Raw genomic sequence first — 19,505 nt, forward strand, 5'->3', positions numbered from 1 at the left:
AGCATGATTTCCTTATTTTTCAAAGAGCAGAAGAATTCCATCGTTTATCATGTTCTGGTTGGACTCCTTTCTTATCGTTTGCTGGAGTTTGAACTTCAGAGCTATGGTGTCAACCCTGCTGTAATATCTCAGGGGAGCTCCTAGTGTGGGGCTGGTGCCATGGCTCACCCTCCAACCTTTCCTTCTTCACTTCAGCCTCCAGCTCTGAGCTTTCCAATCCCCAGAGTAGCAAATGTTGAAAGAACTTGCACAGGTAAGTATGTGGTGGGAAAAGCTGGGGGAAACAATGGTACTGTCATCAATATTTTGAGGGTGGATATTGGGCCATTTTACTGATGAGTTATTTTGTTAGTTTAGAAATAATAATTTTTTAATAAATTATTTTCCTCAAAAAAACTGTCTCATAAACGATTACATAAAAGTATAGTGTTGTAAGAAATAGTTAACTTTTAAGTAGAAAAATAATATTATAACAAAGAAATGTCAGTTAAAATTAAAAACTATTCTCCACAAAGTGTAGCAGGACCAGAAAACTCATATTTAGAAAAGAAACTAAGATAAAAGTGAGGGAAGGCATATATCCTTAGAATGCAACTTTGCCACATTTAACATTGTCTAAGAAGGAGCAAGTTTAATTTGACCAACTTTAAAGCTGCTGCTTTTTTCTTGAGGTTTCAGGCAAGGTATCTATGTTTTTATTTCTACAGGAATAGAAATGTCTAATATCTTTTTCCTTGAGGCCTTGACAGGAAGACTAGGATATTTCTGCTAACCTCTATGTTTAATGTTAACAATAATAAGTATAGACATAGTGAAGGCCCAGAATCTGAATCTGGTATATAGATCGGCAATATTTGTTGAATGCATATATTCACCAAATTTTGTGTTTATATGAGAAAGAGTGACAATGTGTGACAGATTAATTGCTGAGGCCCTATCATTTTCTGTCTTCCTTGTACCAGAAATCATGATCTAGTATTATAGATTCTTTTTGTCTTAAGGTGTGATTTTTAGAAAGAATTTTGTATGAATACAGCCTAGGTCTTCGTTGCCTTTTTTTTTTTTTTTTTTTCTCGTACCGAGGATGGAACTCGGGTCCTTGAGCTTGTGAGGCAGGCTGTGCTGTTTCTACCTCTTGAGGCTCTTGCTTTTCAGAAAGCATTTGAAATTATTTCCTGAGCTTGTCCAGATCTGTTCTATATAATTAATATTCATATGATTTGTGGACTCTTTTGCATATAACAACATGTTTTAAATTAAATTTAGGAAAAATATTTTTTTGCTATGGCTTATGAGAGGTAACATCAGAGAATGTGTGAGGTTTAAAGAAATTGGAACACCTACTGTTATTTCAGGTCCGAAAAATGGTCTTAAATATAAAGACCAGTAGTTTATCTCCCACTGTCTTAAATTCAGTTTTCTTTTGTTTTGTTATCAGGGATCGAACTCAGGACCTTGTGCTTGCAAAGCAAACAGCAGCACCACTGAGCTAAATCCCTGGCCCTTAAGTTTAGAGTTTTCAAAATGTACTTAGAGCCAGTTAGAAATATAGATCCCTCATCAAAGTAAGACCATGCATCCATTTTTGTTGTACCTATTGAAAATCCCTTCTCTCCTTCCTTTTCTTTAGCCAGTCCTTCCCCTTCTTTTAAGGATTAACTTAATACCCACTTTCATTAGAGTATTTCCTTTAACCATTTTATATCCTGCACATAGATATGTTTTACTGTTATATCCCCTTCTGTTTGTAGTTTGTAATTTTATATCCTAATATTTAAAGAAAAATTACTACTTTAATTTTGGTCTCCATTATGTGAATTTTCATCTCTAACTTGTGATGTGTGTTACCTTTTTTCCTTTGGATTAAGACTTTTTGAATGATTTGAGCTTTAGTTTTTAGAGTGATGCACCTACATTTCAAAGCTTACCTGTTGGTGATTCAAGTTTTAATTTGTATGAGGCTTACCGCTATGTATATTAAGATTATGGAAAACAACAAAATCAGTTTATAAAAATTGAAGCATAAATGGCATACTCTTCCCAGTTCAAAACCAAATTGACAAGTGGTATTTATAGATATTTGAGTAATACTTTTTATAGAATCTGTAGGTTTTTGCATGTTAAGGAATATGGTATCCATGGCTTTTGGGAATGTCATCTGAATAAAACTGCTTCAGATGCCAAAGTACAGGAAGAGTGATATCTATCTTTCCTTGCTCTATTTTCCCCCTGACCTATACAATTTTAGAGTTTTTTTCATTGTTATTTTGATATGGGGTTTTTTTGGGGAGGGGAGTATTAAAAATAAGCTTTCCAGAAATACTCAGAATGTTTCTGTAATCCTTGGAAAGGACTCTGTGCCAGGCTACTTACCAAAAATGATGATTATAGAAATGTTTATACAGGGCCCGGTTTTCTGCTAAAGAACTTTAAGTTGGAGTCATGTTTCTTGTACATCTCTGTTAGCTGCCTTCAATATTTATTAAGGCTTTTATTGCTATTTTATTGGATAGTCTGCATTTTCTAAAAGTACTCTAAGAGTTGCTTTTATTTATTTTTATGCTATTGATTTGATTATTTCAAATTTTAGATTTTAAAATCTAAACCTTCACTTTTCTTAGATCCATTATATATTGATCATATAAGAAATACAAGACCCAAAGTAGTCTAGAACCAGGAGGACTTTGGGTACTGTTTCTTACACATGAAAAAGATTATTTGTTCTTTTTCTAAAGATTTCCTGATATTAAAATCTTTGTTCTTTGAGAAGGTAGAATTTTTTGTCTGTAGCTTGTGTGCCTTTTCTTAAGCTCATCGCTTTTTCTGTTTTTTTTTTTTTTTTTTTTTTTAGGAATTAAATAAATTTAAAATTATTCATAATAGTTCCAAGTTAAAATAAGTAGCTCAGAATTCTATTAGAAGTATTGCTAAAATGAAAACACCTTGGGCTATAGTATTTTCAGGTTGTAGCAATATACTGATTGATACAGGCATATTCCAGTTCTATGGAATTTGGGCAGTCTTCCAGTGAGATTTGCTTATCCTGTTTTCCTTTCAAAAGGGCATTTGTAAAAATACTAGATTATCTTAATATATTAAGACTTCTCATGATTATTTTCTAATGTTAATTGATTACCTGTTAGAATTAGATAAATGTTAAATACACTGGGCTGTAATTTTTATTAGTTAGCTTCTGCCTACTTTGAGGATAAGTGAAATTATGCATATATGTTTATGAAGTGTCTGCTGATACTGAAAATGCAGTTTGGAAGGAAAGTTAGAAGTTAAAATCTGTTTGAGTAATCAGAATAAGTTACTAAAATCTCCACTAGGAAAATTGTAAGAAAAGGACAGTTTTCTGCTTCTCAGTCACTATCTGACCTGCACTTAGCACTCTTTCCTATAGAATGCAAAATGAGTACAAACTCTAGCTAGGAGTAGAAATTTGGTGCCTCTGAAGCAGTGAAAAGTGTTAATACAGATGTTTTAAAATTTTTTATAAAATTGATTTTATAATGGGATACTTGTTGGCAGTAAAACCCTTTCCTCCATTAGAGAGATAATTAAAAAGTTGTTAGTGGGGATTTTCCTTTTTTTAAAAGTCTAGTTTATACATACCTCATGCTTGTTAATGCTGCAGTGTCTACATTACTAGCTTTATAATGAAATATAGTTTTGTTATTATCTTAATCCCTTAGAAGATTAAATTATGTTCACTAAAATGTTCATTTGGTATGTGAGAACAGGATGTGTATAATGTTTATGTATTTCTATTTAACCTGAAGCCTTCCTTTGGTTAAAAATACTGTGTGTGTTTGTGTGTGTGTTGCAGAAATTGAACCCAAGGCCTTCCACATGATAGGTATGCAACTTAACACTGAACTACACCCTCAGCTAATAACTGCATATTTTTTCAACCATTTAATTCTTTTTAAATGTAATATAAGTAGATGTTAATAAAGAAAATATAAAAAATCACTCTTCTATGAAAAAATAAAATTTCTAAACAAAGTAGAGAATAATAATAGTTGATATACTGTGTATCATGATCTTAAAAGAATGGCCAAAATGCTACTCAAAATGAGTCATGGATAAATAATTACTTTTTAATTGACATAATTTTTTAAAGCACATAATTGACATAATTTAATTGACATAATTTTTTAACTTTCTTGAAAACAGGTATAATCAATCTCATAGAGGCTGGCTTTTTTTATGTACTGGTAGTCAGTATATTCTCTTTAAGATCACTTTTATACACACAAATACTTGATTATGGCATGAAGTACTTATATTTTTAAATCACAAAATAAGGTCTTTTTTTTTTTTTTCTTGGATCCTTCCTGCTTTTCCCTTTAGGAAAAAACAGATTAACCTGTGTATGTTTGATTGTTCTTGTACTGTAATGGTTAAAAGGTTGCACTTTAACAGATTGTCTGCAATCATTACCCATCGATATACTTAGCAGATACATAACTTTGGGCAAGTTACCTAACTTCTGTGGCCCTTAGCTTTCTCAGGATAGTTAATTGCTTTGATCTTATAGCATAATGATGATTACATAGATAAGTTTTAACCTCTTATCAGCCTGATTACTACAGAATTATCAAAAGTTACATATTTTGTTAACTTTTAAGGATAATAGGGCAGGAAATATAAAAATGACAATTTCATCAAATTTATTCAATACAAGAATTGAATTGTTGAAATGACACCTGCCCAAGCAATACTTGGGATAGTCAGTACATAAACAGACCGAGTGATGCTCAGGGTAAACTGTTAAGTGCTTAAAACATTTAGAATATTACCTGGAGCATGAGCAGTAAAAGTAATTTTTTATTATTGTATAACTGTAACTATGATAGAATATTTTTAGTGATTATGCATAGCAGGAGTTTTAACTCAGTATGAAAGTTTCAAAGAAGAATGAGAGAAAACACTTTAAGGAAAGGTATCAGCATATACAAAGGCTGGAGGGGGAGGGGCTTGTTTGAGTAACTAAGGATATGGCAAGAGTTAGTGCTATGAAGAGGGACAGGGACATCTGTGAATAGAGAAGTCAGAGCAGTTACATAGGACCTTGCAAGGTTTACTGATTTGGTAATGCTGTTCAAGAATTTTGACCAGCTGACCCAGAAAGATAAGACATTTTTACTTAAGAAAATCTCTTTGAATGATGTGGGAGAGTTAGATTTAAAGGGAATAAGAATAATAGATGAATTCATAGATGAATAAAAACCTACGTGGTGGCTGTTGAAGTGGCTTGTGGTAATAAATGACATTAGAGATGGAAAGATATTGAGGATATGAATAATACTTAAGTGTTTGATTAGCTTGGGTTAGTTGTGGAAAATTACAGAAGATGCGGCAAACTGTTAGTGGAGGAAAGTCTGACTTTATTACCTAGATTTTTTTATACCTGGTTTCCCTGTCTGTGTGATTGTTTTCTTAGCCCAGCGCTGCAGTTCCTACATACTTTTCCTCATCTAGCGCTGTTGTCCCATTTATCCTTGGGCTACATTGAAAGCTTCCTTGTTTCCTAGGCTTTCTCTCACTTATGAGCCCCTGTATATACTTTCTATTATGCCAGTTTGTTCCCTCCTACTTAAGACATTTCTTCTTTCCTTTCCCTGTCTCCTCATCCTCTTCCTCTTCTCTCCCTCTCTTTCTTCTTCCTCCTCTGCCACCTTCTTCTGTTTCCAAACCTCATTTCTTTGGTAGTAGAACTTTTTATTGTTTTCCTCAAAGTTAGATGGTTCCTTTTTTGGGTTCTCAAAGGAGTAAACACAATTTTCATATTATAATTATTTACTTACAGGATTGTCTCTTCCCTAGACAGTGAGATTGTTCAAGAATAGAGTATTTATTCATCTTCTGTCTTCATTAGCAAAATTTTTCACATAACTCATGTAGTAAACCTTCATCCATGTTCATTGAAGTGTGAGAGGAGATTAGTCATTAAGCTAAAAACAAACACCTAGTCCACACCTTAAACTAAGGCTGGGACAGAAAGAATTACAAAAAAGAGACAAATGGAAAAGCCACTATGAAGAAAGGATAGAATTTGATGGATGTGCAGAACAAAGTAGAAGAAAATAACTCAGCAAATCAGTTTTAAATATTAGTTTATTACATCATTTTTCCTAAGAGGAAATGTTAGGCAACTTTTCACAATATGCTTTTAGAACCTTGAGTAAAGAGTGGAGAAAGATTTTGAAGTTTATCTGTGTGTGCTATCAGGAGAAGACCACTCTGCCATGGGATCAGAAGTGAATTCCTGCGTATTCTCTCACTTACTTCCTTCTCCCATTTCCCTGCCATACTTTTTTTTGGTGGGGGGCGGTACCAGGGATTGAACTGGGGTCCTTGAACTTGCAAGGCAAGTTGGGGAATCACTGAGCTAAATCCTAGGACCTTCCCTCCCATACTTTTGAGAAAGTCTGGGATCAGTAGAAGAGGAACTTTCCTTTGTTGGTCATTTTACCTTTCATGGTTTTTACGCAAGAAAATCTTTACCTATACAGTTTTCAGCTTTGGAATTCTTGGAGTCTATAATTGGTTTGGTTTGGTTTTGTTTTATTTTATTTTATTTTATTTTAATTTATTTTATTTTATTTTATTTTTGAGACAGGGTGTCACTATGTAGTTCAGACTGACCTGGAACCCACTATGTAGCCAGGTTTGTCTCGAATTCACAGCAGTCTTCCTGCCTCAGCCTCCATATGCTGGGATTACAGGCATAAGCCACCACGCCCGGCTTATAATTGGTTTTAATGATGAATGCTTTACAAATATTGTTAAGAGTTTATATCCATTTGAGTTAACTTATATGTAAAATCTTATGTGAGATGCCTAGGTATTCAGAAATTTTACTAAATTATGTAAGTTTCATGTCATTTTTTAATCTTTCCTATTTCTTCGCATTTAGAGGTATAAATTCTAAGGTGCTATAAAGAGAATTTAGTGTGTTCTTAATGTTTGCAAAACAATTTTATAATCTTATGTGTTGAGTCTTAACAAACTTTAAAGTGATTTTTTTGCCACTGTTTCTTTTCTGAAATTAAATTCACCAAAGAACCAACAGAGGACCCCCCCCACCAAGTACACAGGAGATTGGTGAATAGGCAAGGGGGATCCTAGTATGAATTCATATTTAGTAGTAGACAATAGAGCATATGAAATTCATCATGGAGTTTACTGCCCAAAGATTAACAACCTATGTTCTTAATGACTTATTAGGCCCTTTAGAAATAACTGTAATTCACAGCTAAAGAGATTTTTAACTCAAAAACATAGCCAGTAATTTTTAACTTATTCTTGTACTGTTGTTAATAGCTACTTGAATAACTTTATCTCATACTTCATTAGAAAGGAAAAACAATTCAATTTCCTACAAACTTAACAAGGAACTTATAGTATACAGCAGTTATTAAATAGTATGAGTGCTTTCAGCAAAGTTGGCATGTACAATTTGACCTTTATTGTCTGCGTTATGCCAGTTTACCTTGTCCACTGTAAATAATAGTGATTACAGTGTTTTATTTTGAAATGAGACATAAAAGAAATTGTTCACTTGTTACTTACAATAGAAAATACGTTTAATGATAATGATTATACAAAACATACCAAGTTAAGAGTTAGTTTCTCTTAAAAAATATACTTGTGAAAAGATGTAGTTACCTTGTATTCAACTTTTATACAAATTTTTCCTATCATTGGCATTTTAGTTCACTTTGAACTTTTAAGTATAGTCAGAACTTCAATTTTTACTTTTCTTTATTATTTTTTTGTAGGGTACCAGACATTGAACTCAGTTCCTTGTGCTTATGAGACAGGCAGTGGAACCATGGAGCTAAATCCTGGCCCTCTTTTCTTTTCTTTATTGGTGTTTATTGGTGTTTTCTTTATTGGCTCGATATATTGCCCAGGCTGGCCTTGAACTCCTGGCAATCCTCCTGCCTCAGCCTTCTGAATGCTGGGTTTACAGAGGTGCACTATCATGCCTGGCTTGATTTTGACTTTAAATTACCTCAGTTGGTTGATAGTTTTAGAAACTTTATAGAAATCACTTAAAAATAAAAACAAATAAAACTCAGATTTAAGTACTTTTGATATGTACTCAAACTTGTTAGTATTGCATGTTGAAAATGAATAAGACTAAGCAGTAAAAAAAAAAGAGATCATAAATTTATACAAGTGTAATAAAGGAAAAAATGTCCTGCTGTTAATATGAGTGAGTACTTGGGGCTTGAGATCCATTCTAGAATGCTATTGCATGCTGATTTAAAAAATGCTGAATTGCAGAAAACTTAGTAAAGATAAAATGCTATAAAAACATAATTTTTAAAGTAGGTAGTGATAATGTAGATACTGATGTTGAACATACATGTGAAGATTTTGAATAATTAAACAAACTTCTTAAAAATTTATGTATGGAAAAATTATATGTGGGGTTATCATTTTCAAGACTAAGTGATAGTTCCTTAGAAGTAGTAAGCAGAATTGTTGCATGAGATAGACTTTAAGATTTGCTTCTTACTTTTAGGACTCAGAAACAAACATCTAATTTTGTATTGTTATAGTTAGATTTTTGACTTTGTCTTGAGCTCTTTTGCCTCTTAGATGATCTAGTTCTGACTCTTAGTGCTTTCCTTTTTCTGTTTTCAAATGACGCTTAAGGTAAAGCTGAACTTTTTTCAAAGTATTATTTTTGATAAAGTAACATTTTTGTTTAGGTGACAAACAGCATGTTTGGTGCTTCAAGAAAGAAGTTTGTAGAGGGGGTCGACAGTGACTACCATGATGAAAACATGTACTACAGCCAGTCTTCTATGTTTCCACATCGGTCAGAAAAAGATGTAAGTTAATGAATTACATTGCATTTACTCAGCAGTATCTGTCTGTTTCTTCTTCCTGAAAAGCAGTATATGAACCACAGGATACTGTCTGTGGTTCAGTGAATGTGCATTAGGCACAGTGCTAGGCCCTGAGGATACCAGGACAAAGAACTTATTTTCTAAAGGGAAACATTATGTCTTGGGATTTTTAAATTGGGATATATAATATTATAATATAACAATATATAATATTGTTATAGGAAGTAATCAAAGTCATAAGTTTTGTCTGTATTTTTTAACACGAGAAGTAACTTATTAAGTATGTATAGCATAAAGAGCAGATTTGCACAGACTTAAAGATTTAATGACAAGTTTCAGTCAAGTTTTCTTTTTATTGTGTGATCTTCTGACTTTAATCCTAGACTTCAGGTAGAGAAGATCTTTCTTCTCTTCCGCTATAGTAATACAGTTTTTAAAAAGCTGAAAAATTATGTTCAAAAATATGGTAGAAAAACATATGTGCTTTAAAAAGCTAGTACTTCAATAATCCACTTTGGCATAAAAAATTGGAATGTAGCCAAGTTATAATTAGAATATTTGTAAAATATTTTTAATAAATTCAGTTCAAATTTTATTAAGCTACTATAAATTATAGTTTACCCCCTGTAATCAAGCCAGTTGGATATTCTACTTTGTACCTGTCCATTTTTTCCCTACTTTTAAACTTTACAAATTCTGCTAATTTTCCTATTTATGTAGCAATTTCCTCTAGCTGTTAACCTAATAAGAATTATACTAAAGCAATATAATGTTCTAAGGTGTTTAACAGATGCCCTCATTTTTCTTGAAAGGTAATTAGTAAATTATTTCCCATTGTCTTTTTAGAATTGACTTAACATTTGTTAGGATTTTAGATTTTTCCCCTCGTTTTTTTATTTTTCTCCCCTTTTTTGTATGATTATTGTGTCATTTTGGAAACAAACTATCAATTGTTTTATTAGAGCTGTTTTTAAAGTATTAGGTTTTGTTTATATTAAGTATGAATCTTAATAGGTTAGTATCATGTCATTTTATTTTGTTATCTTGCCCTTCTAGCTATTTGATATAAATTGTATTTGAATTATTTACTCATGTATGTCTTTAAGTGTTGATTTTAAAGATAAAAAATTGAGGAAATCTTTTTGGTAGTGTCATCACTGAAATTATAAAACTCCATGTTGTATTACTATGATTGTTCTATAAGAGTCATGTTTGATAGAAAAAGGGTAGTAAAATACTATGGATTGATTAAAATAATTTATTTTAAATAGGAAGATAAGCTTTTAAAACAGTGCTGAAATATTTCATGTTTGGAAATGAATGACAAATGTCTGTCTTCTAGAAAGCAGAATAATATGTGTTGGAGTTTTAAAATTAGTTTATATATACACTTAAGCCCATATTCATGTATCTTGGTTACCTTTCTAATCTAGTTGTCTGTCATAGAACTGACAGAGAATAATATACTTCCTACAGCCTTTTTAAAAAAAATTAATTAAGGTAATATGACATACACCGTAAGGCTATGGAGCCCAAAGCAGTACACTTACATATTTGGATCTTTATCTGTTAGCAAAAACAATGTTAAGCCTGAGTTTCCTCATTCTTAAAATGGTGATGATATAGTAGTTATATCATAATTGCTACTGTTGCTATTATGATTGTTTATATTTCTGAAACATACATATTTTCTGCTAGAAAGTTTGAACCAGATTTTGCTCTCTTCACCTTCAAAAATAACAGCACTTACCTTTAAGATTTTGCTAATAAACAAGCGTTTTTTTGTACACGTAAAACATGCTAATTTCACATATATACTTGGTGTTATGTCTTTTCCATGTAATTATTGGCCACTTGTATTTTTTCCATGTTGATTACCTATTTTTATGTCACTTCCTATTCCTGTATTGAATCAATAATCTTATTTGCTTATTCTCCATGTATTAAGGTTATAATGTCTTGCTGTCATTTGTTAAAACTATTTTGTTTTTTACCTTGAATTAGTTTATGGTATTAATAGTGTACAAATACTTATTTTTATTAAATGTGACCTTTCTAAAGCAAGCAATACAGTTCCATTTATCATTGGGATCTTGTGCCTTTATATGATATGTCTCGGTTCTTGTTTTTTCCCCATACTTTTATGCTTCCTTCACCCCCTTCACCCTTCCCTATTTACAAAGACTTCATTTCCATTTTATCCATTTTTCTAAATGTGACCTTTCAATCCTTCTTTTTTAGTTTGTAAAATTTTAATTGAATTTATTTTAAACTGATATATAGAACCATAAAAATCGTACATAATAGTGTACCTGGTGATGTTTTGATATGTGTATACATTGTATAATGTTTTAATCAGATTAAACATACATAGCTCCTCAAACATTTAGAATTTCTTTGGGTTTTTTTTTTTTTTAATGGCTTCTGTTTCTGAGATCATACTTGGAAAAAACTTTTTCCCAAACCTCCTTTTATGTTTTTATTCTTCACTTACAACTTAAATCCATCAGATACACATTTTGGTTTAAAGTGTGAATTACAGGGTGCCATATATTTTTCCCTTTTTGAAGTCATTCACTTGTCCCAATACTATTTATGCTTTAATTTGATCATGGGTCAGAAAACTTTCCCTTAAAGGACCAGATAGGCTTTGTAGATTAAGAAGCAAAAATTGAGGATATTATGTAATTGTTTATAATGTAAAAACTACTCTTAATTCACACACCAAAAACAATGGGCAGTTATTGCCCATTCTGAATTAAACTGTTCATTTGTGTCTAGTTGAAATATTCTCCTTAAAATACATTAGTGTCTGATATATTCTTGGGTCTGCTTATAAACTTACCAGGTCTGTCATCCTAATTCTATGTCCAAACAAAAGCAGTTCAAATTGCTGTTGATTTTAGTTTTATAGACTATTGAGACATTTTATTTAGGTGAAGTCTTCCACATCCATTTTTGTATAAAGATGATTCTGACTATTGCACATCAGTACCATATTGAACTCCTTTTAGAAGGCATTTAGGTGTGTTGTTCTTTATGTGTTTTAATGTGTAGAATTTTGTAGTCACCATTTTCATTGCATTTTTCAGGTTTATTTTTACTGATCTATAAAATACTACGTGTGTGTTTATTTTATAACTAACTGCCTTACAAAGCCCTTTTTTAGTGTTTTATGATTAACAATGTGGAATCTGGAAAGCTACTATTACGAGTTGATGTATCTGAGCAACATGAATTTTAGCATATGTCTCAGAGCAAAGTACTCAGACTGTACATCCCTATTTTCTTGTCTGTAAAATAGGAACAGTAGCATAGGTAGATATAAGGATTGATTGAATAACTGAAAAACTTTTAGATGAACTGGTCTTCAGTAGGTAGTCTTAATTTGATTATTGATAGTATTTCATTTGATTCTGTTTTTCTAATGTGTATTTTCTGCACATATTTTATTCTTTACAAAAACTTTTAAGGTAAAAAATTGTAGAGTATTAAATGATGGATAATTTTTCTTTTCTCTAAAGGGCAAGAAAATAATTTTCAGTTGTAATTTGTGATAAAGGAAATCTATTGGTTGAGTGAATTTTGAAGCCAGCTTAATGAGATCTTTATAGTAGATTTTGTGTGTTAATTTTTCTTTTGAGAGGAGGGATCAGAGTTTTGAATTAGTACCTCTTCAGGTAAAATTCATTTAATATCTTTTGATGAGATGGAGAGATGTGATTAGACTAATGTCTTTAAGAACGGTATACTAGTGTCACTGAACTGTACACTTACATATAGTTTGTTATAAAAGAAAAAAAACTCTAATTTCCTGGCTACCCTTTCAGTAGAGCATAAAACCCAACCCTTTTTCTTCTTCTGCATGACTAGAAGTATTTTGGAAATGTTCTGTCTGAAGTTGTGTGCTAGTTAAATTGCTAAGTAATTCTTTAGTGGTACTCCTTAATTTTAAAGATACTTTTGTAACTGCAACTTTCTACAGAATGGCGTACGTTTGCTTTTTTATTAAAGTGATATTACACATATTACTGATATATGTTCCTTAGATGTTTTTACCTGTTTAAGTGGATATTAGCTTATTTTCCTTTTTAACTTTGCTTTTGTGAAGTCTGGAGAATTTACAAGTCTTGAGTCTTTTTATATACTTATTTTGATGATTCTTAAGCATAATCATTTGAGAAATACAAACTTGTGGAGAACCTCTTTGGTTTTAATATATACTGAAATGACTTGAGATGTGACGCCTCCTTTTAAAAAATCTTAACGTTAATAAGCACTTACTTTGACAAATCATTTTAAACTCATACCTACTTTTCTTTCTCAGTCTGAAATCTTTCTTAATGAAATGTGAGAAGTCTAGATCATAATGCTTCTAGTATCTTTAATTTTGTAGAGCACTTCTATTGTTGAAACATTCTTGGATCAATTGTATGTAAATACTTTGCTTTTTCTGCACTGCCAACATTGAGCTTTCAATACCTTTCTTTTATATCATACCTAACTTCATATAGTGTTACCTATAGATAGCAGTTGGCTGGTAACTTAGGATTTCTCTCATGCCAGTAGTATTTTGTTAGAATCTAATGTAAAATAAAGATACCTCTGTCACAGTTGTCATCCCCATGATTAGTATTTTACTGTATACAAGGGTTTGTCTGAACATCTAGCTGTTTGATCATATCCTTTGTCACTACCTCAAAGTACATGTTTATTAGTTGTTAATTTTCCTGTGTACTCCTCTAGAATTTAAGCTTAATGGGACAGGGACTTTATCCAATATATTGCCATGAACTTAGAATCTATAATAATAAGGCATACACTATCAGTGAGTGTTAAAGAGAGGGAGAGACTGTATAATATTGAAAGATAAAAATATTATATGCAGATAGGACTATCTAAATACCTAAAACATCATTTTATAAGCCTTTAAAAGAAAATAAAAGTTATATGAATGTCAGCAATGTTTATATGGTGAAAGTTAAATATTTCCTAAAGAAATTGGAATTCAGTGTCAAATTATTTGAAAGGAACTTTCTAAAAGCCTCAAACCCATTGACATTCACATAAACTTCAAACTCAGTACTTTAAAGATAAAAGCTTAGTTGTAAAATGGTTTATCTACAAAGTATATCCAATATCAGTATGTCTACAAAACACTTAGTATCATCATCATCTAAACAGGCAGGTTTTCCAATAGTACAGATTGAGTATTTTTAACCCTAGACCAGAAATATTTCAGATTTTGGAATATTTGCATAGACTTTAGTTCAACATCCTGAGTCTGAATATCTGTAAATTAGAATTTTTGTGCATCATACCAGCAATCAGACATTTTTAGATTTTGGAGGGTTGCTCAGCCTCTACTTGCAAATTTTTTTGTTGTTAATTAGAAGAATTGCTAGCATTTTTTGAGAGAATATTGAGGTGATTGCTATCTAAAAGTAATATAATCTTTGTAGCAAAGATGTTAGCAATGCATGTTTAAAGGTTTTAACATGGAAACATTAAATCATGTTTTTCTATGAATCTGAAATTATGTCTTTTAATAAGTTTGTTCTTTGGGTCTTACTTCAGTCAGTATAATATAAAAATGTTTATTAATTTTAATAAAAATTTGACTTGTGTGTTTAATACAGGGAACTACAATAAATATTTCACTATTTGAAAATACTCTGTAATTCTTTGATTTTATGAAAATTACTTAGAATACATAATAGACTAATAATTTTATTTTATGTGATTCATAAGCTATCAGGTTTTATGACTTAATATTTTATGTTTTGGTATCCCCACATTGTTCTTCTGCTCTTCTCTTCCTTTTACTGTATTCTGATAGTCTTTTTTACTGTGCCTGTTTGCTGGATTTTGTCTGGTTTAATATTTTTAAAAAATCATTCCTTTTTTTTTGGTACTGGGGATTGAACTTGGGGCCTTTTTCTTGTGAGGTAGGCAGCAGAACCACCGAGCTAAATCCCCAGCCCTAAATCATTCCATTTTTAATTTTAAAATGTCCTCCAAATTCTGTCAAGATCTAGAATTCTAAGTATGTAGCTATGTATGTACATGGACATACTTTCTTCCTTTCTCTTTGGATCTTTTTGTTTCTGTAGTTAACAGTCAAAAATAATAATTTTTAATTGGAATCATATGGTTAGCACTATACTTTTATATAGTGAATTTTTAGAACATTATTTTAAAACAAATTATTTCATTTTTTTCAGGAAATTTTTATTTAATAAAATTTTGTGTTTTGAAACCTCATGAAAATAATTTCTTAACCAAGCTGATTTTAATGTTTTTTAAAGGTGCTTTCATGATTAGAGAAGTTATCACTGTTAGGAAGCATGAAAAAGGTAGAAGATTTAATGCTTAACATGTAGTCACGAGGAGCTGGCATGAGCCAGATTTACAGTTTTCAAACATACAGTTTTAAACACAGATTTTTAGACTATTTTATTGGTTATGAATGTCTGCACTAGAATGTGGAAATAATTTTTTAAATGCAGTTCTAATTTGTTGATTTTGTATATTAAAGGACAAAGGGATTCTTTGAGTCAGAAAAATAAATAACTAGAACCATTACTGTGTTTTATAGTAGCTTCCAGATTCTTATTTTTGTGTTGTTTGATTTTAAAGTATATTGTACTTTTCTTTCAATGTGAAAAATGTATAATTACTATGATTGTTTTAAGACTGGAAACATGATAACCTACTTTTGTTTTTCATCATTCTACCGATCATGTGATATTTAGTCTTTTTTGCCTTTTGCTTTTCTTGTGAACACAAATTCTACACCTTATTTTACTTGTAATTTCTCAAGATAAACTTCTTTAGCTACTTGAGCAAAAAAGCTAGTTAAATTTAGGTTATTATCTAATAAATTGCCAGAGGCTGAATACCCCTCTCTCTGCTGTTAAAAGTTTTACATTGAGAGAAAGATTGGATTCTAATTGCAGCTGGTATGATGTGTTGAGCACTATGTTCCATATCTTATCTCATTTAGTCATCACTTCAACTCTGTGAGGTAGGTAGTGTTATTTCCTCTTATAGGAAAGAAACCAAGGCTCCATTGTTTCCATGGTAAGTGGCAGAAACAAGATTCAAAGTAGAATTTTTTTTTCTCCATAGTTGGGCTCTTCCTGCTTATACTGTATTCCCTTCTATAATATGTCTCTTGATCTGATATTTCATATTTTTCTAAGAAATTCATCTTTGATCATTTAAGATGTTTAAATTTTCTGTTGTCTGCTAACTCATCATTACTCTGCCAGGGCATGCTCCATATATATATATATTTTTTTTCTCATATATGCATTCTTATTCACACTCCTTGATTATGTTAAATTCTGTTTGGCACTATTGCAAAATATAAAAATTTACATATCAGGTGTAAATTTTATAAGAAATTTTGACACATTTTAAGGCAGTAGTTTTAGCATTGTCCCTATGGCTGTTCATTGCTTGCTTTACATGAATATATTAAAGGTTATAAACTTCTTACTGCAACATTAAACTCCTTTCATATTTTTGAGCACCCTGTATACTAACTTTGATTCATTTAAAATAGAGAAGTTCCGGTTATTTAGCTCAGTGGTTCTGCCACGTGCCTCACAAGTGCAAAGTGAAACAACTATATTTTTTCTTTCATAGCTGATAATGATAAGGAAGTCATGATTCTTAAACATTTTACATAGCCTTTTTTACCTTTGTAAGCAATTAAAGCTTTGCTATATATTACACATCTTTATTCATCTTTTATTTTGTTTTTGTAACTTGGAAATGAATGTTTAGAATGTTTATAAAATATTCGTTAATATGATAAGTTATGACCATAGTACCAGTGAAAAAGAATTTGATCAGGCATCTTTTGATCTCTTGGATTAAACTTGATTAAGAATATATGGTTTGAGTGTTAGTAATTGTCAAGATTGCACTCTGGATTTAAGAAAGAATATAATGTTTGATGTTTTAAAAATTATAAGTAATGATGTTAATTGCTTGGCCTTTTAACTAAGGCCAAGTGTATAAATACTGATGTTAGGGTGGTATATAAAAATTGTAAGAATTTTGACATCATAAATATGAAATATATGTTGTAAACTGCCATTGTTTAAATGTTTTTCTCTTAGCTTTTTTAACTTAAAAAATTTTATTAGTAAATATTTGCAGATACTCCCCAAGTTCTTACTCCAGCTTCTTTTTTTAAATCCCCCAACTCCCTATCCCGATTTTCATTCTTGATGATATTATTAATCTTAGCTCATGTTATGGCCTATAATATTTACATTCACTGAGGCTCTTAAAAGACGATATATCTTTATTCTGCTTATTTCCTCTTCCCTCCCCTTCTGTTTTTCCCTTGTACCCCTTTCCTATTACACGAGATCTGTTCCTTTATCCTCTTCTATCCATCCTTCATTATTCTCTTTTTGTACTTCACCTCACTCAAATGAGGGATAACAGACAATATTAAAGCTTTTATGTTTGGGTTATTTCACTCGGTATTTATTTTTCAGGTACTTCCATTTTCCTAACAATTTATTATTCTTTATAGCTGAGTAGTATTCCATTATATATAGATACCACATTTTATTTATCCAGTCATCTGATAATGGATATACACACACTGCTTCCAGGATTTAGCTATTACACAGTGCACTGCTGTAAACATTGGTATGCATGTGTCACTGTATTATGATGTTTTAAGTTCTTTGGGGAAGATTCCTAGAAGGCAGATAGTTGTTTCATATGGAATTTCTAATTTCACTTTGAGAAATCAAGCCATACTGATTTCCATAAAGGTTGTACTAGTTTATATTCCCACCAGCAGTGTAAGAGGGTTCCTTATTCACTAATGCCAGGCAGCATTTGTTATTGTTTAATTTAGTGATTGCCATTCTTTTGGAGTAAGATGGAATTTTAGAAATGTTTTAATTTTCATTTCTCTAATGGCCAGAGTTGTCGAACATATTTTCATGTATTTGTTGACCATTTACATTTCTTCCTCTGTGAAGTATCTGTTAATTTTTCTTGCCTGTTGACTGGGTCTTTAATTTTAGGTCGTTTAATTTTTTTTTCTTTGTATATTCTAGATACTAGTCTTTTATCTGAAGAATAGCTTGCCAAAATTTTTTCCCACTCTATAAATTGTCTCTTCATTTTACTAATTGAGTTTTGCTGTATGGAAGCTTTTTTTTTTTTTGGTACCGGGGATTGAACTTGGGTCCCCCCTGAGCTAAATCCCCAGCCCTGTATAGAAGCTTTTTAATCTGATAAAATCCCACCTGTTGATTCTTGCTGTTATTTCTCTTGGAGTTCTATTTAAAAAAACCTTTTTGTACTCCTGTGTCTTCAAGAGTTTTACTCGTTTTATCTCCCAGTAGGCTTACTGTTTCTTTTTTAATGTTTAAATCTTTTATCCATTTTTATTTTTAAAAGATAAGGGTCCAGTTTCAATCTCCAAAAAAAAAAAAAGTTTTCCTAGCACCACTTGTTGAATAGGTTATCTTTCCTCCCAACATGTGCTTTTTGCCCCTTTGTTAAAGAGCATATAGCTGCATGCGTCTGGGGGAGGTTTCTGTATCCTTTGTTTTGTTTCATTGATCTATGTATCTGTTTTTGTTCTAGTATCATACCTTTTTTATCACTACTATATTGGTTTGTAGTATAGCTTGCAAGTCAGATATTGCAAGGCCTCTTGCTTTGCTCTTGTTGCCTAAAATTGCTTTTGCAATTCTGGGTCTCTTTTGGTTTTTTATAAATTTTAGGATTGTTTCTCTAGTTCTGTAATTTATGCTGTTGGTATTTTGAGTCTCTATAACAGATTTCTTTTTGTTTTTGTTTTTTTTAATTGTGCCTAGTGTCACCACAATTTTCCTTCGCAGGAAACTGTAGAGCAGCGTTTGGTAATTCTCTGCTTCATGATTTTCCACTCAGTTGCTTTTCCATATACTGCAACTAGTTCAGCAGGACATTAAAGTCCTTTTATTTCTACCTTCAGGGTGTCTTTTTTATAGTCACACTTTTGCTGTCTTAGTTTGATATCACATCATTTCTATCCATTTCTACTCTTAGAATTTTCTTCCCAAAGCCCATTTAAATCATGTCACTTCCTTGTTCAGTGTTGTTTTTTTTCTTTATGGTTGTAGTTGCTAGTCAACTGTGACATTTAAGAAGAACATTTGCAATTAGGCTTTCAAATTCCTCCCATTCTTGCATCTACTTTTATGGGTAAACTTTGTCTACTTTCCTAATTAGCCTGCTATACTATTTCTTATTTTGTTTTCTTATCATGTTGTTAACTTTAGTATGTATTCGTGGCCTGGAAGACCCTTCTTAGATGTTGCTACCTACAGCATTTTACTGATAACCTCACCCTTGTGCAGGTATCACTGTTGTCTCTCCAGTGATGTTTTATAATTCCTTTATAACATTTTTCACACTGTAGATTAGAATGTCATTATATAATTCAATGCATGTCTAAGTATGATTATCTTGCCCTATAAGATTATAAGCCTCTTGATGACATGGCATATGTCTTACTTAATTTAAGCATTTTACTAGTTGTCTATTATAAGACAATACAAAACATACACATTTTCATTTACTCAGCTTAAATATCTAACA

General features: G+C 31.4%; 1 protein-coding gene across 2 annotated transcripts in view; it reads left to right on the plus strand.

The window, feature by feature from the left end:
- Nucleotides 1–19,505, plus strand: part of Cnot2 (CCR4-NOT transcription complex subunit 2) — an 82,418-nt gene that overhangs the window by 25,821 nt on the left and 37,092 nt on the right. The window contains exons 3-4 of one of the 2 annotated variants that reach the window (XM_010617481.3): nt 196–253; nt 8,736–8,858. In XM_010617481.3, coding sequence (XP_010615783.1) covers nt 233–253; nt 8,736–8,858 — 144 coding nt within the window. In that variant the 5' untranslated portion in view covers nt 196–232. The remainder of the gene's footprint in view (nt 1–195; nt 254–8,735; nt 8,859–19,505) is intronic. The other variant, XM_010617480.3, reaches the window with a different exon arrangement.

The sequence above is a fragment of the Fukomys damarensis genome, unplaced genomic scaffold (assembly GCF_012274545.1).
Source record: "Fukomys damarensis isolate Sample0158 unplaced genomic scaffold, DMR_v1.0_HiC HiC_scaffold_15, whole genome shotgun sequence".
Taxonomy (NCBI): Eukaryota; Metazoa; Chordata; class Mammalia; order Rodentia; family Bathyergidae; genus Fukomys; species Fukomys damarensis.